Source organism: Colobus angolensis, unplaced genomic scaffold (genome assembly GCF_000951035.1).
Source record: "Colobus angolensis palliatus isolate OR3802 unplaced genomic scaffold, Cang.pa_1.0 Scaffold439, whole genome shotgun sequence".
NCBI lineage: Eukaryota > Metazoa > Chordata > Mammalia > Primates > Cercopithecidae > Colobus > Colobus angolensis.
Genome location: NW_012117810.1, coordinates 423406 through 449187, shown reverse-complemented (window position 1 = coordinate 449187; position 25782 = coordinate 423406). Strand labels below are relative to the sequence as shown.

Sequence of the window (25782 nt, the reverse complement as noted above, 5' to 3'; positions counted from 1 at the left end):
AATATTGGCCCCCAATCTCTTCTGGCTTGTAAAGTTTCTGCCTAGAGATCTGCTGTTATTCTGATGGGCTTCCCTTTGTGTGTAACCCGACCTTTCTCTCTGGCTGCCCTTAAGATTTTTTCTTTCATTTCGACTTTGGTGAATCTGACAATTATGTGTCTTAGAGTTGCTCTTCTTGAAGAGTATCTTTGTAGTGTTCTCTGTATTTCCTGAATTTGAATGTTGGCCTGACTTACTAGGTTGGGGAAGTTCTCCTGGATGATATCCTGAAGAGTGTTTTCCAACTTGGTTCCATTTTCCCCTCACTTTCAGGCACCCCAATCAGATGTAGATTTGATCTTTTCACATAATCCCATACTTACTGGAGGCTTTGTTCATTTCTTTTTCCTCATTTTTCTCTAGACTTCTCTTCTCGCTTCATTTCATTCATTTGATCTTCAATCGCTGATACTCTTTCTTCCAGTTGATCAAGTCAGTTACTGAAGCTTGTGCATTTGTCATGTATTTCTTGTGTCATGGTTTTTATCTCTGTCAGTTCTTTTATGGCCTTCTCTGCATTGATTATTCTAGTTATCCATTCTTCCATTCTTTTTTCAAGATTTTTAGTTTCTTTGCGCTGGGTACGTAGTTCCTCCTTTAGCTCTGAGAAGTTTGATGGACTGAAGCCTTCTTCTCTCAACTCGTCAAAGTCATTTTCTGTCCAGCTTTGATCCATTGCTGGCGATGTGCTGCGTTTCTTTGGAGGGGGAGATGCGCTCTGATTTTTTTAATTTCCAGCTTTTCTGCCCTGCTTTTTCCCCATCTTTGTGGTTTTATGTGCCTTTGGTCTTTGATGATGGTGACATACTGATGGGGTTTTGGTGTGGGTGTCCTTTCTGTTTGTTAGTTTACCTTCTATCAGTCAGGACCCTCAGCTGTAGGTCTGTCGGAGATTGCTTGAGGTCCACTCCAGACCCTGTTTGCCTGGGTATCAGCAGCAGAGGCTGCAGAGGATAGAATATTGCTGAACAGCGACTGTTACTGTCTGATTCTTGCTCTGGAAGATTCATCTCAGGGGTGTACCCCGCCATGTGAGGTGTGGGGTGTCGGTCTGCTCCTAGTGGGGTATGTCTCCCAGTTAGGCTACTCAGTGGTCAGAGACCCACTTGAGCAGGCAGTCTGTCTGTTCTCAGATCTCAACCTCTGTGTTGGAGATCCACTGCTCTCTTCAAAGCTGTCAGATGGGGTCATTTACATCTGAAGAGGTTTCTGCTGCTTTTTGTTTAGCTATGCCCTGTCCCCAGAGGTGGAGTCTACAGAGACAGGCAGGCCTCCTTGAGCTGCTGTGGGCTCCACCCAGTTCCAGCTTCCCTGGAGGCTTTGTTTACCTACTTAAGTCTCAGCAATGGTGGGCGCCCCTCCCACAGCCTTGCTGTTGCCTTGCAGTTAGATCTCAGACTGCTGTGCTAGTAATGAGGGAGGCTCCGTGGGTGTAGGACCCTGCCAGCCAGGTGTGGGATATAATCTCCTGGTGTGCCATTTCCTAGGACCCTTGGTAAAGTGTAGTATTAGGGTGAGAGTTACCCAATTTTCCAGGTGTTGTGTGTCTCAGTTTCCCTTGGCTAGGAAAAGGGATTCCCTTCCCCCTTGTGCTCCCCAGGTGAGGTGATGCCTCGCCCTGCTCCAGCTCTCGCTGGTCAGGCTGCACCCGTGGACCAGCACTGATTGTCCTGGCACTCCCCAGTGAGATGAACCCAGTACCTCAGTTGAAAATGCAGAAATCACCCATCTTCTGTGTCGCTTGTGCTGGGAGCTGGAGGCTGGAGCTGTTCGTATTCAGCCATCTTGCTCCCGTCTCGTATTTCGTTTTTAAGAATCTCAACTTGCTGACTTAATAAAGCCTCATCAGACTTTTAAAATAATCTTTTTAATCTAAAAAGAAAATTATAAATAAAGCAAGTCTTAAATCCTTTCAAATGTTTCAATACTGTGATCAATGAAGTAAGATTTCAACTTAAAATAGTAAGCTTAGTATCTTGATTAACTGGGTAATTTTTATTTACTATTAAAATTAACCTGAATGAAGTTAATTTTTAAAAGTCCAAGTTAATTTTCCAATTACAAATTTTAAATTATAATTACAAAGCAGATCTGGTATTCAAATAGACAAATTATCTTAAATAATACAAACCCAAAAAATATTAAATACATGCAGATTTACTAACAAAAACATGAATAATAGGTTTCAATCATTTTAAATAATTTTAATTTTGGCTCTAAAATTCTGGTGAGTTTTAAAGATGCTAACCCATGAAGAAAATAATTACATAACCCATTTTTTCATTCATGCAACAAATATTTACTGAGCCTACTCTGCCAAGCACTGTTTTAGGTCCTTAAAATAGAACTGACAAAAAAATTCCCTGCCCTTATGTAGCTTATGCTATAAGGAGGAGAGGTATTTTTAAAATGCACACTAAAAATAAGTAAGAAAATATAACTATTACATGAAAGTATGTATTCTGTAGAAAATGTAAAAGAAAATAGAATAATATGATCTGGTGTCGGTAGCAGGATAACAATTTTAGAACAGGTTGGTAAAGTTCAACCTTATTTAGAGGGCCACAGTTGAAAAAAGATTTGAGGAAAATGAAGTTAGTCATAAGGAGGGAGTGCAAAAGTTAAAGAAAGAGGAAAGAAACACAAAACATGGCTTCACAGTCCAAGAAAGGTTTTCTTTGCATAAAACCTGAAAGGGGCTTCTGGCTGATTTCGATCAGGACTGCTTTCTCTTACAGACTAAGAGTATATATTGGTTTTCAAGTGAAGAGAGTATTACAAGCTTGGAATATTTCTGTGTGAGGGAGAAGTTTTATGCTGGGGTTGGAATGTCTCTGCGAGGAGGGGAGGTTGTCTTGGGGCTGACATCTTTCTGGCTGGAGGGGGATTATCTCGAGGCTGGCATCTTCCTGGCCAGAGGAAGGCTATCTTGGGGCTAGCATGTCTCTGGTTGGGGAAGAGTTTGGAATGTTTCTGGCTGGAGATGTTATGTGTGGTTTATATTCATGCTGATCTTAGCCATTAGGCTGATGCCCTTTGGATTTAGGGGATTTAGGTGGTTTTTTAATAAGGTGAACTTTAGAATGAGGGACATGTCCAAGATGGTGATGCTCCTGCTCTGTCAGGGAGAATAAGCCAGGCAGTACTAAAAGCTAGTGAAAAAGCCCTGAAGTGGGTGAGCCTCTGGCCTGTTTAAGGAATCAGGAGACTGATATGGGGGAAATGGAATCAACAGGTCTGGAAAACTAGACGATGGGTTCAGGGGAAAAAAAAAAAGACAGATTATACAGAGCAAGCTTGTCCCACTCGCAGCCTGGAGGCCACATGCTTTGAATGTGGCCCAACACAAATTTGTAAACTTTCTTTAAAAATGAGATTTTGTGTGACACTTTTTTTCATCTCATCAGCTCTTGTTAGTGTTAGTGTATTTTATGTGTGGTCCAAGAGAATTCTTCTTCCAATGTAGCCCAGGGAAACCAAAAGATGGGACACTCTGATACAGAGATTTGAAGGTTATTACAAGATTTAGATTTTTCTAATTTACTCTGAGAATTGGGAAGTTATTGGAAAGTGTAGAGCAGAGGAGAGACATCATCTGATGTTGAGTTTAACAGAGTCAGGCACGCCTCTGTGTTGAGGAGACATTGAAGGGAGGCAAGTGTGGTAGCTGCAGTCCTTTGGGAGCTTCGGCAATAACCCTAGTGAGAGATGATGGTGGTTCAGATCGGGATAGTGGCAATGAAGATGGAGAAGTGTGGTCGGTCCAATTCTAGGTTCAGTTTGACAACAGAACAACAGAATTTCCTGATAGACTGCAAATTGAGTGTGAGAGGGCAGTCAAGGATGACCAACTGGAATGGTGGTGTTGCCATTAAAAACATAGAGAATACTGACAGAGAATACTTCAGGAAGATGTTGGGAGAAGGGATACTACAAGTTTAGTTTTGCATACTTTAAGTTTAACTGGACTGTTAGACATCTAATAAAAATGTTGAGTAGGCTGTTCCATAGTTGGATATTCAGGAGTGAAGGCTAGATTGGAAATACATGTGCAACTTTTTCATAGAATTTTACTACCATTGAGAAAAGAGAATTGGGGCAACAAGAAGCAAGTGGGATCACTAAAAACTTTGTTGGCTGTGATTCACAATAAATAATATACTTTAAATCATAATTTAGGACATACATACATTTACACATTCATATTCATACTTCTAATAGAAAAGTATTTTTATAAAGCAATGCTTACACTTACTCCATGCAATACTTTTGATCTTTTCTACTCTGTTTTTTTCCTATTCTATGTTATTAAAAACATTTTTGGAACTGATTTCACTCATTAACAGGTTGTGACCCTCAATTGATAAACAAAGTGAGATTAGGTATTTAAACTAATTTAAATTAAGTTTAACCTAATTTAAATTACCTTTGAATAAAAATTTGACACATGATATCTATTTTTAATTTTTTATTTATGGTTTCTAATTTTTATTATAATAATTGCATTATATTAAAAGCTAAGTTTTTTTTTTAAAAGCATATGATAATTTTAAGGTGATGAAGAAAATATATACTCTCTGACAATGCTAAGATATCAAATAGTATAATCCTTTCTAAAGCTAAGATATCAAATAGTATAATCCTTTCTAAAGCAAATTAGCAATGTGAGTCAAAAGAATTAATAAACATGAATATCCACTTAGAAGTAAGTGACAGATAAGACTTCATCAGTGCAGTAGAATTTAAACTGAAACTTGAAGATTGAGAAGGAATCAGCCAGAAAAACATGTAAGACAAGTCATTTGTGCAGATTCCTTGAGTTTAGAAACAGCTGGGTTCATTAAAGGAACCAAATGTAGGCATGTGTAGATGGGACACAGTCATGAGATGAAGGCTGGAGGTAAAATATGTAGAATCTTATAGATCATGCTTTGGAAAATTGGAGTTTAATCCAACCTACAAGTGGAGACATCAAAGAGATTAAGTAAGACATTACACTCTTAGAATAACATTCCTGGTGTGATATGAATAGTAGATTGGACTTGGAACAAAACTGTGGAGGTGGGAAGGATGATTTAATATAATTTATCAGTTATATTTTGCTATATAACAAGCCACCCCAAAAGTTAATGGCTTAAAACAGAACCTATATGTTTGTCTCAGAATTTCATGAGATAGAAATTTGGGCTGGAATTAAATGAGTAGTTTCTCTAGTCCTGGTTCACTCATGTATCCAAGGTCAGCAACTGGTTGGTTAGATCAGGCTGAACTGGGACAAGATTAGCTAAGACAATTCTATTCCCATTCGTATGGTGTTTTACTTTCCAGAAGTCTGATTCTGAGTGTGTTCACCCAGTTACCGTTTAGAGTGTTGAAATAATCTAAGTGTGTAGACAAGGTCTCTTGAGGCCTAGGCTCAGAACTGGCCCATAATCTCTTCTGTTATGGCCCAATCCAGTCACAAGGAGACATAGAGGAAGGGAAAGAGATTCTCTCTTTTAATAGCAAGAGCTGCCAATTCACCTTGCAAGAAGCGTGAACACAGGGAGCAGTTCAGATTGTGTAATTTTCTTTGCAATATAGAGATTATTGGTATTTTCACATTATTCTAAAATGTTCCTTGGAACCACTAGAACTAATCATGTGCATGTGGGCAAAAAGAGTAGGGTATGGTATATGTTTACAACTGTGGCAAAAAGTATCTTGAGCTAAGTAAACAAATTAATTACAGCATTGTCTTTTATGTAATCAATGGTGTTGCAATGAATTATGTCTTCTTTCAGAAAAATGAAAAGGCCTTGAAAAAATTAACTACCCTTTCAGAGGATAGAGAAGTAAAAATAAACAAACAAATAAATAAATAAATAAATAAATTCTTAATTCTGTTGAAAGCAATTCTTCAAAAGAACGTGTATTCATATAACCTGTTGATTCTGAGCAAATCTATCAAATGAGGTTCATACTTTACTTATGACACACACTTATGATATAGCAGACACTTGAAAAGGACCTCAGCCAATGTCTTCCGATAAAGAGACTTAGGATGAAGGCTCTGGGGCTAGGAATAGAAATATGCAAAGCATGACCAGCCTGAGTCCTTGACTAACTCCCTTCAGAGGCTACAATGTATTGGTCCTACACAGAACCTGGTGTAGGAGGAGCAGCTTTCTTCGTGAGCCTGCCAGGTAAAGCCTTTACTTAGATGCTTGGAGTTCCTGACACTATGGAAAACTAATGAGAAAATATCAGAGACAGAGGTTTCTATTAATTAAGCCCTGGGGAAATAGAATTGCTGCTTTTCTCTAGTTATTAGGGGAAATACCCCAGTAGAGAAATCTCCCCAAGAAACCTTTAGAAACAGGTATAACAGTGCTTCCGGCTGAACAGAAGGGACTTAAATTTCATAAACTCAGGAATGGGTAGGGACCTCATTGTCTCTGCTAGAGGTAAGTGGAGAATGCACATGGGTTCAAGATGTAGGCTTGTCATGGGTCAGGGAGAAAGTAAATTGCCAAATAGTAGAGGGAAAAGAACCTTTAGCTAGTGATCTTTCTGTTGACTTAAATAACAATATTTGGGGACATATTTGAGGCTGCATGGGTGGCTGAATAGAATTAGTCTTGGTGGAGGAGGGGAGAATAAACACAGGATTAGAAATCAGAGATAAGGTTTTATTTTTTTCTGGAGCATGACATATTGAATAATTGAGACTTTTTCACTGGTCATAACATTGTTTCTCTGCTTTCATATCCTCAGAATTTTCTAAATTAATTATGATCCAGGAGGACACCATTGCACATACTGGTACCTTGTTTGAGCCAGATAAATATAAATCATCAGTATCATTAATAAGAGAGGTCAGATGTATCAGAAGAGTCTATAACTGAAAATCTTATGTCAGGATATTGACGCAAACAGAACACAGTCTCTATCCCAGATCAATTTTTTATGCTTACCTTCCTTTCTCTCAGTGGGATTGGGTGAGCTTATGTCTTTCCTTCCAAGTCTCCAACAGATAAACTTCTAATTATCATATTAATCTCTGAAGAGTAGAACACTGATTTTGCCAAAACACGGGTTCCCTGATTTTATTAAAAGGATTAGCGTCAAACACTTTGAAGGAATACATAGGAATTCCAGAAACACAGTAAGACAGTAGCTCTGACTGCTTTAGAGGTCCTAATGATCTCATATTTCTGGAATTAGTAGCAGCCATCTCTATGCTAATTTGAAAATTGAGCTAGTAGTAAATCTTTTTACCTTTTTCTTTAATCTCTTCATCTGTATAGGTCAGGGGCTCAGTAGAGTTGAGAGAGAGCATTGAGCTGCCAGGTGTAGGGGTAGTCAATTAGAGCAATGAGGAGACATGATGAAAGTTAGCAGTGAAGTCTTTAATCACTTATGGTGATAATGTGAGCAACAAGCTAAAACCGAAGAAGGTGCTGTTCCTCTCTGTTCTATTTTCCCCCATGGACTTGTGCTCAGGTCAGGTGGATCAGTGCAGACTTGGGGATTGTTCCACTGCTGAGGGAGCCCCCAGAAATGCTTGCAGCAATTTTATGGATCCTGTGGTAAGGGAAAGAAGACAGCTAGAAGTGGAAAAGTACCGAGCTAAGTCAGAGTAGGGCAACATGTCTTCAAGGTTTTCTCTTTTTGCCACCTCCCCCCCGGGCACACCCACCAGAGCAGAGGTCTCAGCAGAGACACTTCAAAAGGATAAAGAGACTTAGAATGAAGGCTCTGGGGCTAGGAATATAAATACGCAAAAAACCTGACCAGCCAGGAGTTCCTGAGTCCTTGACTAACTCACTGGAGAGACTGCGATGCAGTCTTGCTTCTGCACCAAGTCTGGTGTGGGGAGAGAAGCTTTCCCCACCAGACTGCCAGGTTTCCCAAAGGCTTTAGCCTTTGTCGTTGCCTGTTTTTAAGCCTGAAAATTCACGCACAGGTTTTAAGCAGGAGCTGGAACTCTTCAATTTGATTTTTTAGGACGTGAGTGAGAAAGATAGGCTACTTTAACATGGACCCGAGTCAGGTCAGACGCTGAGGTGCTGTGAAAGCAACAGCACAACAATTAGTCTGAGGCAATAGTAGACCTAGACTATGATCGAGCTCATTCCAAGTAAGATGATCAGGCTTGCCTGGAGGATTGAATGGAACTGAGTCCCAACAGTTACCAAGCAAGGAAAAGATGTTCCAAAGCCCACTAGGATCTACTTTAAAAGAGCCAGAAGGCTTTCTCCTATTTCTATATGAATCTCTTTTACCTGCCTGGAGCATCAATTCGGAAACAGAGCAACTATGCCAATAAGCTGACTTAAAGGCCTCCCAGGATTCTAGCATTGTCATGACAATTGGGGTACACACATAAGAAGCATCCTTTCAGAGGACACCTATGGTAAACAAAGAGTTAACAATGTTAAGGCAAGCCACGCCGGGCATACATTAGGCTAGGCAGGTAGTCAGGTTAGCCAGGCCCCCAATATAGCCTCCCATCATGGGGCCTCCTGCCCTGGTGTTTCCAGCTCAGTTTGAATAATGTAGTTGAATCTTTGGTTTTTTTTTTGTTTTTTTTTTTACTGTTACTTTTTTTTTTTTTTTTTACACTTTAAGTTCTAGGGTACATGTGCATAACATGCAGGTTTGTTACGTATGTATACTCGTGCCATGTTGGTGTGCTGCACCCGTCAACTCGTCAGCACCCATCAACTCGTCATTTACATCAGGTATAACTCCCAATGCAATCCCTCCCCTCTCCCCACCCCATGATAGGCCCCGGTGTATGACGAATCTTTGGTTTTAGAGTAACCGTCTGGGGCAGTCAGTTTCAAATAGTTTTATTTGTCTGTGGCATTTGTCTATGTGTCTCACAAGTGTGGATGACATCCGCAGTTATTTTTTGTGGAATGTGGAGAAACTGACACCATCCTCTGATATCTCACAGTCAGCGTTATCAGTTCTCAGCAGCTTGGAAAGCCAGCACAGGGAAGAATTTTTGGTTCATTTTTCTTTTTATTTAATTGTTTCATTCTTTTTTAGAAAAAAAGGAAAACTTTTAAGAGCAAGCCTGAAAAAAAAATTATCAGTATCTTTCCATTTCCCCATGTTTCCTCAGGTGCCAGGTTTTAGTTTATTGTTATCAATATGTCTCATAAGTAACCAAAATACTATATTTTAAAAATAATTATTGCTTATTTTTTATGTGTTATGGAGCATAGAGAATCCATCCTATGGCCCATGATTGGGCTCCTTGATGTGCAGCTTTGGTGGAAAATTGGGGGCATTATCAGAAGTGATGTGCTCAGGAAAAAATGAACAGAAAGCATATGTGTTTTTCTAGGACCTGGATAGTATGGCCTGGGTCAGTGGAATGCACAGGAATGACTAGGTCAAACCCAGAGAAAGTGATTGCTATTGTCAGGATCTGAAAACCCCTCTGAATGGGATGATGTTACTTACATGCCAAGAAAGTCCTGGCCCATTGGCTTTGACCTCTGTCCATGGGCAGTGCGGTTAGCCTTAGTTAGGTTTTGACAAGCAGACCAGCTTTTCGTGCTGTTTGTGAGACTTCTGATGGCAGTGGCAGTCCATACATGTAGACCCAATCTAAGATGGTTCCTGAGTATTTATGGGCCATCCTCTTGTGGATCAAGGAGGTGATAAACCACACACATCAGCTTGCTCTGAGGCAGAGGACAGTTTGCGCTGTGTGCTTAATTGACAAGTGCAGTCTGCTCATTGGTCATGTTATCCTTGTTAGCATAGGGGCCTCTCTGGTCAGAATCCACATGGGTAACAAAAAGTAGGAACAGAACTGATTTCTATCTAAATGTCTTGTCCTCACAGTGGGGCTTCTATATGTCAGTACTAGGCTTCCCAGTGGTGCCAACAAATGGCCAGGCTAATAGCTAATGTCCATGTATCAGGTAGGTTTATAGTTTTCCATATGCCTTGCTAAAATGACCTAAACTGCAGCAATTTCAGAGCATGAGGGCAAAGACATGCAGAGGTGTACATAGACTACACATTAGTACTGATAATACATTTAATAGTAGGGATTATAGCAGTGAAGATTTATAGGGGTCTGATGGAACCTACTCATAGTTGAGCTTGGGCAAGGATACCAGTGGTGGTGACCTCAAAACAGAAAGCATCATATGTTTTATCCTCATTTTGTTGCCAGTGAGACTCATAGTCACCTGTGAGTGGGTAGCTAAAAAGGTTAGGGTGTACAATTTTCTTTTATTTCCCTTTTGAATGTTAACCTTGGTTTAGAGTCTCTAGTCCCCTATGTAAAGAAGGACATTGTTCAAACCCCTAGTTTTGTTTAATTTTGAAAACTGAGATATCTGGGCAAGTCAATGAGGTCTTCTAACCTATCCCTAGACCCACAGGGAGGGGCAGAGAGATCCCTTATCACTTACAGAGGCTGGTCCATCAGGATTTGGTGATGAGTTTTCTGGGGCAGGAGCAGGAGTTGGAGAACAAGGAGGAGCAGCAGGTCGAGGTGGGCAGTTATTTTTTTTTTTTTGACCAGGACTTATAGAGGCTGCAAAGGGCAGGCTAGTTTCGTCCCAGTTTCCTTAGCTTTCTCCTGGCCCCTCTGTTTGGTCTTTAACAAACAGGAGCTAAAGGAAAGAACTAAAGTTCTCCTTCAGAACAAATAGTTTATATAAACAATATGCTAGCAACCTCCAAGAATGTCCCATTGCTTCTACTAGCATGTTCCCAGTCTCACTGGCATGCTTAGAGTAGTTCCCCTTGGGATTCGTTGGCACCTCCCAAGAGTCAATGGCAAAGTGCCCCGCAGGACCCTCAGACTTTTGCAAACAATCTGGTAGCATCTCTCTATAATGTCCTGCAGACTCTTCTACCACCTCCCTACAGTACCCCATAGGATCTTCATGCTTTTTGCTTTTGCAGAATGGGATTGTTCTTAATTACTTACCCCGCTTACTGCCCCAATTTGTCAGGACCTCAACTGAGCTGAGAGAGAAAGAAAGAGACAGAGGGAAAAAGACAGTTGAACTGCCAGGAGTAGCTGATTAAAAGAACAAAGAGCCAAAATGAAAGTAACGGTGAATCCTTTAATCATTTACTTTGATAGTATGAGCAAAAGGCTAAACCCCCTCCAAAATAAACACTGATTCTCCTGTTTCATTTCTCCCATGAAACGAAGGTTGAGGGTCAGGTGGATCAGTGCAGATTTGAGGGTCATCTTACTGTATAGAGACAGTAGATACACTGCACATAATCATGTAATGATCACCAAAATCAAGACAAGGAAAAAGTCCACTCCTTGCAGCCTCTCCTCCAAATTTCTTAATTGTGCCATTCATAATTGACATTTCCTTGGATAAGACCATCTGGCATGGCAATCATTATCTGGTTCTGTTCCTATGCTTTTGCCTGTTACAGAATATTATATAAATGAATCATACAGTATGTAGCTTTTGACGTTGACTTCTTGCACTTACATAGTTAAGATTCATCCATGTTGTTGTGTGTATCAGCAGTCATTAATTTTTATTGCTGAGTAGTATTCTATTTATTACATGTGTTTATCACTTTTTAAAATCCATTTACCACCATTTAGGTTGTTTCCAGTTTTACAAATAAAGCCACTATAAGTATTTGATTACAGGTTTTGGAGTGAACATAAGCTTTTATTCCTCTTGGGTAAATGCCCAGGGGTGTTATTGCAGGATTAATAGTAAGTGTATGTTTAACTTCACAAGAAACTGCTAAACTCTTTTCCACAGTGGTTGTAACACGTTGCATTCCCACAAACAATGTATGGAAGATCAAGTTGCTCCACATTCTGCCCAGGACTTAATATTGTTAGGTATTTTTTTTTCCTTTTTAAAAAAATTACAATAGTTATTTTTATTGATGAGTACTGATACTGTATCTCATTGTGGTTTTAAATTGCATTTCTCTAATGACCAGTGCTGTTGATGTTGAGCATATTTTTATGGACTAATTTGACACCTGAAAGTTTTCTTTGGTGAAATATCTGTTCAAATAGATTGCTAATTTCTTTTAAAAAAGTGTTGTTGGCTTTCTTCTTGTTGGGTTTTGAGGTCTTAGGTATTCTAGATGTTTTCTGTCAGATTTTTTTTTTTTTGCAAATAAATTCTCCTGTCAGTAACTCAAAATCAAAACACAAACAGAAACAAAAATAAAGTACTGAGATTTTGATTTAAGTTGCATTGAATGACTAACTTTGGGGAATTAGTATCTTCACAATATAAAGTCTTCCTACCCATCAACACAGCATTTTTTCACTTATTTAAGTCTTCTTTGATTTCTTTTATCAGTGTTTTACAGGGTACAGCATATTGACTCTGCAATATATTTTGAGAGATTTATAACTGTTTTTATTTTTTATGTTATTTTGAATAACATTTAAAATTGTATGTCCCAATTGTTCATTCTTTGCATATATAATATATACAGTAATTGATTTTTTATGTATTGGCCTTTCATCCACTAACCTTGTTTTTCTACCTCAAGTCATCCATTCTACATAATGCAACCATACTTGCTTTTCAAAATCTAAAGCTTTGTGAAATAAATTTAATTCTCTGTTTAAAATTATTCAGTGGTTTCCTTATTTCTGGCAGGGTAAAGTCTCATTCTGTCAGGACAAAAGTTACTACTTCCTTCAAGATAAGCTTTTAGCTGATTTCTCCAGCTTTATCTACAGCATCATCATCGTATTCTCTCTGACACACACACACACCCACACACACACATTCTCTCTCTCTTCCCGCCTGTTCTGCCCAGAGGCAATGAGTTTAATTTTTGGTATGCATCAGCCTATTTTTGTGGCTTTAAAAAATATCTTTATACTTGTTATTCTTTCTGAAACACACCTCTTCATAGCTGCAAACGTTTTGCCAGTCTCCCTTCTACATATACTTCAGACAATGTGCCAGTCACTGTTCTAGGCATTCTGCCTGTATAAACTGATGTAATTCTACAGCAACGATGCAAATGTACTGTTTTTATTATCTCCATTTTACAGATGAGGAAACTGAGAGTATAGTTTATACAATTGCCCTAAAATCACAAGTGCAATAAGAAGTATTAGAGCCATGATTCAGATCCATGTAGCCTATAACTAAATTCCATGTTCTTAAATGCTAACTTATTTTAGTCCAGTTTCTACTCTGAACTGCCTCTAAATTATGTGCTCAATAAATTGTTCCCATTTAAATGAATTAACCCACTCTCATGTGCCTTCCTCTCTCATATTTCACTGAAAATTATTTGGATATAGTTAGCAGCGATTCCCAAATCACTTCATCTAAAAATATTCTTATATTTCAACCTCTGCATTACTTGAATAATCTTCAGAATTTGAAACTGTCACGTACTACTTTCTTCCTTAAATTTTCTACCTTTCTGGTGCACCTTTGCCAGTTAGCTGTTCATGATCCTCTTCCCCATTTCCTCTTAGAGACTGGTGTTTTCCCGGGCCAGAATTTTCTGTCACTTTACTTTCTACTTTTCTTATATACTTCCCCTGGATACCTTTATCCATATTGAGTTGCCACATATAACTTCTATGTGGGTAACTTCTAAATACATATCACTGATGCAGACATCATTCTGAACTTTACACCTGTCTACTTGATGGCCTATAGAATATCTTCCTTTTAAGATCCCATTGGTACTCCAAAGTTCAGCCACTCTAAACCTATCTCTTCACTTTACTCCAAATCTCCTCCTCCTCCAAAATTCTCCAATTTTTATTAATTTTAATTCATTGTGGTTGCAATATTTCTTTATTTTTAATGTTTTATTTGGTTGTTTATTCTCAAAGCCCAGTAAACTATAAAATGACACACAATAGGAAATAATAAATGTGAATAAATAAACTAGTAATAACTTATAATTGAAAAATTGGTTTTTATAAGTAGGCCACTCAATTGCCTGTATGGTATTTTAGCATTTAAGGCCGTTATCTGTTATCTATAGGCTTCCTCTCCTTTTCAATAGGAAAAGTAAGCATAGTTTATTCTTAGAATCATCTTTTAAACTTAAAACTAAAATCAGATCATGTGTGTATATATATATATACACACACACATTCTTTTTTCTACAACATAATCCAATGTATAAAATAAGAGGAATATATGTCAAAACATCTTGTGCATGATGAATACATATAATTCTATCAATTTAAAATAAAATAAGATAAATATAAGTATAAGATAATTACATACTAAGAGAAAGTATAAAAATTCATTCTGCTGTGCCTTTGAATATACTCTATTTCAAAACTTGCTTTTTAAATTTTAGATTTTTAATTTTTTACTTTGTTATGGATTTTCTCTGCTCATAAAGTAATAAAAGTAAATTATTTTCTCCTTAATCAATGTTTAAATTAAACTGGGCTCCAAATGATCTCAAGGTTTGTTTATTTTTGATTTAGGTTGTTTATATTTTTGTTTTGTCTTGTTTTGTTTCACTTTTCTGCTTTATGTTTACTCTCTCTTCTCTAGCTAGTACTTTCCTCAGAGAAAAGTCAAAAGAATTTTTCTTGTCGGTATCCACTCTGCATCAACAGATTTAAGGTCTAACTGACTGTCAATACTCGAATTATTATTTATTGACAAGCTACCTTATAATGTAGCAAAAACCTGTTTTTATTTGGTGTTCAGATCAATTTCTTTTTTTTTCTCAGTAAATTCATCAATGATAACCAGTTTGGAGTAAGTGGAACCTGCTAATTTTCTAGCATCCAGCATCCACATTCAAAAATTAGGAATTATATCTTTAAAATAATAAGGATATGGAAAAACATGTGAATTGACTGTTGGATTGATCAACTTTCTCATAAACTTTTTTAGCAACATGTTTTATATTCTGCATAATATCGAAGAGCTACTACACATGGGTGTTTTGGTAGTCTGGCACTACAAGAGAAAAGCTGAAGTTCACTGTGAAAGATTATTTACCAAAGTGAAACAGTTAAGAGAAGCAGAAAGGGATAGATAGATAGATAGATAGATAGATAGATAGATAGATAGATACATACATACATACATACATACATAGATATCCATGTGCCAGATGTTCCATAAACAACAAGTAAATCAACAAATAAATCAATCAATGACAATATTTGTAGAGCAGTAATATTTTTGTTTGCAACAATCTTACTTTGTGAAAATCTGAAGGATGCGCATATATAAAAACAATGAAAATGTCCTAGTTCTCTGTAAGCACTTGATTTTCCAGAAGCTGCCAAAGTAATATTTGTGAAACTTCATTAATATAAACCAGTTCTTGATAGAATGTGTTCAAGATGTATATTTTGTTCTGTAATGAGATGTCTGACAAATACCAAAATGTACCAAATATTTTTATTTCCCTGATCTATGTATCAAATGCCTTGTTTTAATTTGAAACTTCAAATATTATTTCTTACTAAAATAACATGAAGTTTTAAATTCATGATTTATAAATAATGTTTAAAATAGTATTAGCTAACGAAAAATATTTGCTGTCTTCATGGAGAAATGCTGGTGTACATCATAAGCAAATGTTCTTGTCTGAGGAGTTAATTTTTAAATGGTTCCACATTACCCCGAAGGAGATATTATTTTTTCAAACTTCCTTTGTGTTCTAAATCTCTCTCCTTAAATAATTTTTGATCCATCTGTTAGGCTAGCTTCTGAATTGCCTGAACAATAAGCCCCAGGTGCAACTGATGAGTTTCTTTGCACTATTTCTTTATAGTTTATGCCACTTTTGAGGGACATGGTATCAAGAGACCTAAATTGTGCTAGAATCCCACGTTTTGGCCTTTGCCTTCTTATGGTGATGGTCTTTGTCAGGATATAAGCAATCTGAATCCTGTGGCTTAGATATTTATAAAAATACCTCTGCTTCTTTTCAGTATTTGTCATGGACAGACACTTAACCTGACTGACAAGATACCAAATCTTCCACTGCCAAATTTCTCACTGATCCCTTCTTTCTGTTCTGGTCAATTTCTGGTAGCTTAATTCTTTTCTGCTGCTGAGAATACAGTTTCCTACCAAGGCTTTACCTTCATATTTGTGCCTGAAAACTTTACCCTTTTCTAGCCACACTCAGTGTCAGTCTGTGGTGCAATAAAGGAGCAGAATACTAAAAACTAAAAATATTCAGGAAAATGGAGAATACAACTCTACAATAATTATATATAGAGAAAGATAACTAAAAGTTTTGTGTAATCTATATCTAAGAACCATTAGAAAATTTATATGGTATGTGATTCAAAACAATTTGGGGAATTATTACAAAAGATTATTAATACTCCTATATATTTATTTTAGTTTATATAGTTTATAAATGTGACATTCTTAATGTTTTATTTTCTTATTATTTGTATCCTTCTTTTGAATGTAAGCTTCATGAATGTAGAGATTATTTTCCTTACTGCTGAATTCAACAAACCCACAGCTGTGTTTGGTACATATTAGGCACTAAATGAATATCTGTTTAATTCATAAATAAAGAGAAGTACATGATCCACCTAAAGCATATTTTTCATTTGACTTTTATATGAGCTAACACATCTGACTTTGTCAATTTCTTCTAGGAAATGAGCTGTGTCTTTCTATCCATAGCTGTTAGGGTTGCTGAGACCATGGTGAGGATTAACCAAACTACTACAGTAACGGAGTTTCTCTTCTCTGGATTCCCACAGTTTGAAGATGGTAGCCTCCTCTTCTTCATTCCGTTGTTTGTTATCTACATATTCATTGTCATTGGGAATCTTATTTTTTTTTTGCAGTCAAGGTGGATACCCGTCTCCACAACCCCATGTATAATTTTATCAGCATTTTCTCATTTCTGGAGATCTGGTACACAACTGCCACAATTCCCAAGATGCTCTCTAACCTCATCAGTAGGCAGAGGACCATCTCCATGATTGGCTGCTTCTTGCAGATGTACTTCTTCCATTCACTGGGAAATTCAGAGGGGATTTTGTTGACTACCATGGCCATTGACAGGTACATTGCCATCTGTAACCCTCTCCGCTACCCAACCATCATGACCCCCAGGCTCTGTGCTCAGCTCTCTGCAGGGTCCTGCATCTTTGGCTTTCTTGTGTTGCTCCCAGAGATTGCATGGATTTCCACACTGCCCTTCTGTGGACCCAACGAAATCCACCAGATCTTCTGTGATTTTGAACCTGTGCTGCGCTTGGCCTGTACAGACACGTCCATGATTCTGATTGAGGATGTGATCCATGCTGTGGCCATCATATTCTCTGTTCTGGTTATTGCCCTTTCTTATATCACAATCATCACTGTGATCCTGAGGATTCCCTCTGTTGAAGGCCGCCAGAAGGCCTTTTCTACGTGTGCAGCCCATCTTGGTGTCTTTCTGATGTTCTATGGCAGTGTGTCCCTCATGTACCTGCGTTTCTCTGCCACTTTCCCACCGATTTTGGACACAGCTATTGCACTGATGTTTGCAGTTCTTGCTCCCTTTTTCAACCCTATCATCTATAGTTTTAGAAATAAGGACATGAAGATTGCAATTAAAAAGCTTTTCTGCCCCCAGAAGATGGTTAATTTATCTTCAGATCAATGCTAGCTCATAGGCACCTTTCACTGTGGATGCTACTCTAACCCAATAAACCGTATAATTAACATACAATTCATTCATTGTCACACTGATATTTTGTGTCTCTTTATCCCTGTTCTTTCCATGTACATGTATATCCTGCTTTCACATGTCAAATTAAGATAGCATGGACTACCTGTCTAGACTTATACAGGTAGATAAAAAATAGAAAGGAAATATGAAGTTTAAGCCATTGAACATGATTAATATATTTTATGAACATTTATTATTGGTATATAAACATTTTATGTAAATGCTTATTATATTACATAAGCGTTCATAACAACTATGAATTATAAAACATAGTAGTTAAAAGATTCAGATCTGTAGAAGACGTTAAGGTTTGTATTTCAGTGATGCCACATATTGCTTTGTGACTTTGAACAAGTTGATAATTAACATGTCTGCATCTTATTTTTATCATCTATTGGTATAAAAGTAATATATTTTAAAAGTAGGACTTCAAATGCTAATGTGAATATTAAATGAGTTACTCCATGCAAGTGCTTAGAATATGCATAACACAGAGCATGTGCAAAGTAAGTGTTATCTGTTAATATCATTTGCAACTAATTACTACATTTTGTTATTGATGCTTTAAAGAAATCTTTAATAAAGAGTGATATATTAAAAACAAAAACTCATACTTAGGAATACTTAGCTATGATTATTATTTATAATATATTTGTTGTCATTATTTATCTGGAGCTGAGTTGAATTCAAACTTCATTTACTTTGACTGCTTTGGTTGAATACAATTATTTGGTTAAAAGTAATCTCCAGCACATTCTGAAGTGATAGATGACAAAAATATATAGCATTTGAACTACATTACTCTTGTTTTCACTTTTGCTGCCTTTAAAATGTCTATGCATTGCCACTAGAAATTAATTATCTAAAATTCAGTTTAGATTTGTGTATTAAGATAACAGTTTAAACACACATTTTTAAATTTTCTTCCTCAAAAAATTCAATGGAAATAAAACAGTCAGGACTAGATGAGCTGTTAGATGACCTAAGCACTGAAAAGTGTAAGGATATAGTAATGTACATCAAAATATGCATGAGGTTACCTAAAGATCTTCATGATAGCTATGTAAATACTCTGAAATATTGTATATCACTTTCTTTTTTTATAGGAAAGAAAAGAATTTCTATTTATATCAAAAGTACCAGTTGGTTCTGTTTATTGGACAGTCCAGGAATGAACAAAAATACATATTGAAAATTTAACAGCAAAAAGCAAAAATCAAAATTCAATTAAACCAAAGCATGATCTATCCTAGGGAAAAAGAGTTCCTTTAATTGACCCCCAAAGTTAAAACACTTCCTCAGGTATGAGTACATGAGACCCAACTGAGGAAAATACTTATCTGCCCGGTGTTGGACAAGAAAATAGGGGAGGAGAGCCTAGAAATTAACTGGATGAAACTCTACGTAAAACTGATAGAAAAAAATAATTAAAGCTTGGAAAAACAGAAATTGAGAACCATGCTCTCCTTGGGAAATCTGGGTAGAGAGAATGGAGCCAAAGTACAAGTGAAATTTCCTAGTCACAATGGAGTTATCCCCTGAGCTGTGTTCAGAGAAGGGCATGACAAGTAAATCCTAAACTTACAAGCCAGAGAAGTGAGGAACTCCCCAGGTAAACTGAGGCTACTAAAACAAAATGAAAAAGCACAACTTTTTAGCACAATAGCAATAATCTATAACTAATATTGAACTTCGTGGCAGATATTTCTATATTTGCTATGCACAATTAGATATTTGACATCTTGTTTTTTTCATATCCAAATATATTCGCTCCTCTCTCACACACACAAACACAGATTGTCTTCTTTAAAAAAATAATTTTAGTTTTGCCATATACCATACATATTAAAATCATTAATTTTGTCAAATGCATAGCCCGATAAGTAGTTGGATTACTATAGTTAAAGAGAGAGAAAGAGACTGAGAGAGACAGAGAGGTTTGGTAATTGAAAGTCAATGCTCTTTCATTACATAGACTAACTCTAATACACGAACCATTAAAATGTTTCCTATTTAAAATTTTGATGAGATTTGTGAAGATAGCTATCAGAAAAAAAGTTGGCAAATAAAAAATACAAAATTTAAAATACAATGGAGATAGTGAAGAATATATTAAATACTACAGAAAATTAAATTAATGATTTGTAAGATTGCCTGGAAGATATGTCTCAGAATTTAGAGAAGCCACATGAAGAGCCAAATATTATCTGCAAAGAGAAAAAGACATATATGGATAATGTATTAATAGATACTGCAGAGCAAAATATGATTACGGGAATTCTAGAAAAAAACAGAGGAAAATAATACTTAAAATTAAAGGAAAATACTTCTGAGCTTGAGAATGCTTGAGTCATGGGATCAAAAGAGACTGTTTTATATTATACAAAATCATTGGAAATACAATGTGGTCTGTTGACATTTTTGAATTAAAAAAAAACTACAAGTTAGATAACCAAAATAGGCTCCCAAATCATAAGAAGCAAAGTTAGACAAAACTCAGAAAGTATGTCTTCCTATTTGAGAACTTGATACATATTTCCAGAAGAAGATGACATGATAAAAGTAATTAACTTTGAAAAAAATGAGAACTTTGCGATTTCAACAGGTCGGTGGATGAAGCACATGATATAAATAATACTCTTGTAGAAAAGATGAGATACTGATCTTCAATAGAAAAGTCAGCAGAACCAGTGTGAGTTGTTCAAGGTAGGAAAGACCCATACATAATCACGGCATGAGAAAAGCAAAAAAGACATGGTTTCCTCACTTTCTTCAGTATCGGCACTAAATCCCCAGTGACATGTTTATTATGAAATGTCCTTATTGTCTGCAAAATAGCTTTTCAAGATGATCTTCTGGTGTCAGTATATCTTCTTCAAGGCTTTCCAAATCTGTGTGTTCATGTAAGAAGGCCAGGACCATGTCAAAACTGCCCTTTGCCTAGTACACTGGTAGACTCAAGAACAGCTGAGACAATCATGAAAGTGCTGGAGAAAGAAGCTTACAAATTTGGGAAGATGAGTACAATCAGGAAAAATATATATATATATATTTATTGACAAATTTGATCTGAAAATCTAACAACAGGAGAGTAAGAGGGGAAACTTTCTGTTAATTAACCCCATGAGAGAAGATGATTCACTTCAGTGCAGTGGAGGGGAAGAATCCTCCACAGAGCCCAGTTCCGCTTCCTGTTATTCCCTGGATGCCCTGTGGAGAGACTATAAATCCCTTTCTGAAGAGGCTGAAGCAATATCAAGGATGCAGAGACTGAGGCAGACTGAAGAGTCCCTGTATCTTTAGAGAGGTGAGTGTAGATGACTCAGTCATAAAGAGACCAAATTAACTCACCATGCATAATCATCATCATAATCGTCATTTCATAACCTGAAGACCTTAAGAATTTAGAACTTTGAATAAGGGTGGAAGGCAAAGATATTTACAGGAGGAAGCTCTATTCAGTGTGGTTCTGGGCATGGGTATATATGAAACAGCATGCCACATTTATAATGCCATTTTCTGAGAGATCATCTAGTCAAGACTTGATTGGGGCTCTCATTAGAACTGAATTGTCATGCTTCCCTTTTCAAACAGTTCCCAATTTTCTTTGTTCACTTATTCATGGCTGTCTTGTGCACTTAATTATAATTGTACCAAGTGACTGAGTTTCAAGTTAATTTATTTGATACCTACCATCTCTACATATTAACTGTTGTAGTCACTATGTTGTAGTCACTATGAGGGATAAAAGACATTCACTGTCCTGAAGGAGAGACCCATATTCTAGAGAAGGTAAACAAGTAAGTTGATGATGGATCCTGACGAATGCTTCAATACAGCATAATGGCATTCAACACTTCCAAGTGTTTCCTATATTCCTGACACTAAGGTTTTAAAATACATTTACGCATATTGGTAGAGGCAGTCAACTGTATGTAGGTTAGAGTGTGTCTCTAGAGATACAGTGCATAGATTTAAACTCTGACTTTGCCCTTCATTAACTGAGAATTTTTGGACAAAGAACTTAACCTGTTTGCGCCTAAGTTTTCTCCTCTGTAAAATGGGGATAATCATTTCATCTCATTGGAGCATTAAGATCATGAGGTGAAAAATATATGTAATGTGCTTGGAATAGTACCAGCAATTAGTGAGGCAATAATACTGTATACTGTACTATACAATTCTATTGTTATTATAAAATGTTAAGTCATTCTCAGGACCTCATTAACCAGTGTTAATATTTTCTCAATTTTACAAATGATATATTAAAGGCATAGAGAAGCTAAGTAACTTCATGTTAAGTCACAGAGCTGGTAAGCCATAAAGAGAATTTAAATGATAGCAATTTTTCCTCTGGCATCTAGACTTTTAACCAGCAGTATATCTTGCTTTTGTGTAAGAAGAGGGTGCAAACGAGGGAGGGGTATGTTACTTTAAAGTCAGAGGAAGTAGTGCAAACAGGAGGGAACTGTGATTTTAGAAAGCAACATGAACAATGGGATTGCAGGGGAGAGAGGAGTGGGAGAATGTTAGCAGGTGAAGCTACAGAGAGTTAGGAGTCAGATAGTTGGTGTGAAGCTTATGAAAAAAGATTGGTTAGAGAAAAACATTTAGAAGTATTAATAGTTAAATCCTGTAAGTGGATGAGATCACTAAGGAGCGTATAAAACTATAAGAGGTTGAAGTGGATGATAGGAACCTGGGGAAAATAAACTCTTGAGAAAGAGTTTAAGAAAGACAACACAAACTAATATAAGAGAGAAGAGGCAGAATGAGAAAGAAAATACAAATAAAAATAAATAAAACAGAAGCAAAAGTCAAAGCTAGAACTGCCTTTAAAGCCATCTGGACATCACATCCCTTGAGAATGGAGTCGTGGAAACAGAGGACCAAAGTCTCAAGCAGGAGTAAGGAAAAGTGTCAAGTGCCAGAGAGGACTGGATAGTTTCCATTAGTAATTAGCGGGGCACTGATGAATGTGATCAGAATAGCATCAGTATAATGCTCAGGAGGAAGCGCACAGCAGTGTTAAAGGAGAACAAGAAATGCGGTGAGGTAGATTGTATCACTCTTTCCAGAAGTTGCTTGTCAAACACTGTCCAAATCTTTCTACAAGTATTTACTAAATCCTACAGCATCCTTGTTAGATGGGTACTATTTTTAATCCCATTTTGCAATTGAGTACCTGAGACTCTGAGATATTAAGTAATTTTCCAAAAGACATATAGGTAACAATAGACTTAGGATTTCAATGTCAACTTCAGGTTTACATTGTAACACCTTAGACTAGAGATTTTCAAAGAGCATGTGCACAATGGCCCAGTCGGGTAGGGAAAGAACATAACATAACTTCTATGATGTTTATTTGTATTCATACATTTTACTTTTAAAATTTATTATATAAGCTACACATATATAATTTTGTATTATTGTACCATAATATAGTAAATGTATATAACTTATAAATGTAAATACTTGTATTAGACATTAAGCTAAAATAAAAATAATTTTAACTAGTTTTTTTTTTACTGTTAAAACATTTGGAGACCCCTATTTCTGCAGTTGTGCCAATAAACAAGATGTACAACTAAACAACTTTGAGGAATAAGAAGAACTACCTTGAAGGTTTCTTTTTTTCTGACTTTAAACTAGTGTACATATTGTCTGATGTTTGATACAAAAAAAAGTTTGATATGTTTGATATGAAAAAAATCAAACATTGGACAATATGTACACTAGCTTAAAGTCAGAAAAAAAATGAAACCTTCAAGGTAGTTCTTATTCCTCAAAGTTGTTTAGCTGTACATCTTATTTATTTTTTTCTCTACCTTCTTATGAGCTGGACTATGCCCTCTCTTCATTCACAGGTAGCCCTACTAGGAAATATGGAGAGCAGAAATCAATCAACAGTGACTGAATTTATCTTCACTGGGTTCCCTCGGCTTCAGGATGGTAGTCTCCTGTACCTCTTTCCTTTACTTTTCATCTACACTTTTATTATCATTGGTAACTTATTAATCTTCTCTGCTGTAAGGCTGAGCACCCATCTCCACAACCCCATGTATAATTTTATCAGTATATTTTCCTTTCTGGAGATCTGGTACACCACAGCCACCATTCCCAAGATGCTCTCCAACCTCATCAGTGAAAAGAAGGCCATCTCCATGATGGGCTGCTTCTTGCAGATGTATTTCTTCCACTCACTTGGAAATTCAGAGGGGATCTTGCTGACCACCACGGCCATTGACAGATACGTTGCCATCTGCAACCCTCTTGGCTATCAAATGATCATGGCCCCCCAGCTCTGTACTCAGCTCTCTGCAGGTTCCTGCATCTTTGGTTTCCTTATCCTGCTTCCTGAGATTGTGATGATTTCCACATTGCCTTTCTGTGGGCCCAATCAAATCCATCAGATCTTCTGTGACTTGGTCCCTGTGCTAAGCCTGGCCTGTACAGACACGTCCATGATTCTGATTGAGGATGTGATTCATGCTGTGACCATCATCATTACCTTCCGAATTATTGCCCTGTCCTATGTAAGAATTGTCACTGTGATACTGAGGATTCCCTCTTCTGAAGGGAGGCAAAAGGCTTTTTCTACCTGTGCAGGCCACCTCATGGTCTTCCTGATATTCTTTGGCAGTGTATCGCTCATGTACTTGCGTTTCAGCGACACTTATCCACCAGCTTTGGACACAGCCATTGCACTGATGTTTACTGTACTTGCTCCATTCTTCAATCCCATGATTTATAGCCTGAGAAACAAGGACATGAACAATGCGATTAAAAAACTGTTCTGTTTTCAAAAAGTGTTGAACAAGTCTGGAGGTTAATACAGAGCCACAGGTTCCCTTTCTTTGCTTTTTTTTTTTTTTTTTTGAGATGGAGTTTCACTCTTGTTGCCCAGGCTGGAGTGGAATGGCATGATCTCAGCTCACTGCAACCTCCGCCTGCTGGATTCAAATGATTCTCCTGCCTCAGCCTCTCTAGGAGCCAGGATTACAGGCATGCACCACCCTGCCCAGCTAATTTTTGCATTTTTAGTAGAGATGGGGTTTCACTGTGTTGGTTAGGCTGGTCTTGAACTCCTGACCTCAGGTGATCCAACCTCCTTGGCCTCCCAAAGTGCTGGGATTACAGATATGAGTCACCATGCCTGGTCCCTTCCATTGCTTTAATGTTTGTCTAACAGATTAGAACATGAGATTACTCTATACCTAGTGCTTTTTCACACTGAAATTTCTGTCATCCTAATTATTTTCCCTATACCTAGAAAAAATATTTATACTCTCTGTGTCATCATTGTAAAACTTGCTGTGCATATCACGAGGAACCTTATTTTGTGGATGAATAACTGTAGTTTCTTTCTTCTGAAATGCTGTGGTTAAAGAAAATTTGTTTGCCACTTTAGAGGGTTAGAACTATAGAGCTTGCACTTCAGAAGTTGACAATGTGCTCTGAGGTAGTGTGTCTTTATTTAGGTAACAGATTTCAGAAAAGTTTTTTGTTTAATTATGAGTCATGGATTACCTCATTGGGTTTTTCCAGAAATAGAGATCTAAGAAAAAGCCAAAACAACATTTAATTAAGTTTTATCTTTATTTTTAGTGATGTAGTTACCTATTCATTAGAAAAATTATGTTTTTAGTAAGATTAGATTATTAGTACTGCCACACATGTTTAAAAGAAAACTATAATATAGGATACTATTTCTAGTAATATACTTTGGTTTCCACAAATATCGATTTTAGTTATTGTTTGCCCTTTCCAGAGTTAAACATCTTCACTTTCTTTATTTACAGTAAAAAAATCTTTGATGTATTCATTGAATGGTAGTGTCAAAAACATATGATTCATTTAACTTTTTGACTAATAAATTTAAAAACTTCCCTCTTCTTTCCATATTTACTAACATTGCCTTCATTTAATTTTCTATAATTATTTATACACAATTATTGTAATTATCTTTAAAAAGTACAGTAAAATTTTGAAATGAAGACAGTGATTTTATCTCACATTTTAATTTCCTTCTTTAGCAATCCAATAAAATGACCAAACCTTAGATTATATTAACTT

General features: G+C 36.8%; 2 protein-coding genes across 2 annotated transcripts; both read left to right on the top strand.

Annotated features, from left to right (window-relative positions):
- Window positions 1-16642: 16642 nt before the first annotated feature.
- Window positions 16643-17643, top strand: LOC105522643 (olfactory receptor 6K3-like). Its single transcript, XM_011957214.1, is given in 3 exon segments — window positions 16643-16690; window positions 16748-16820; window positions 16823-17643. Coding segments are annotated over 3 exon segments (942 nt in total).
- A 5897-nt stretch (window positions 17644-23540) lies between these two features.
- Window positions 23541-24539, top strand: LOC105522609 (olfactory receptor 6K3). The gene has a single exon (XM_011957164.1). The coding sequence runs from the start codon at window positions 23541-23543 to the stop codon at window positions 24537-24539; it is 999 nt and encodes a 332-aa protein (XP_011812554.1).
- Window positions 24540-25782: the final 1243 nt, after the last annotated feature.

What these genes read in the sequence shown, in the direction of transcription:
- LOC105522609 (XM_011957164.1), top strand. Translation starts at nt 23,541, where the DNA reads ATGAGCTGGACTATGCCCTCTCTTCATTCACAGGTAGCCCTACTAGGA.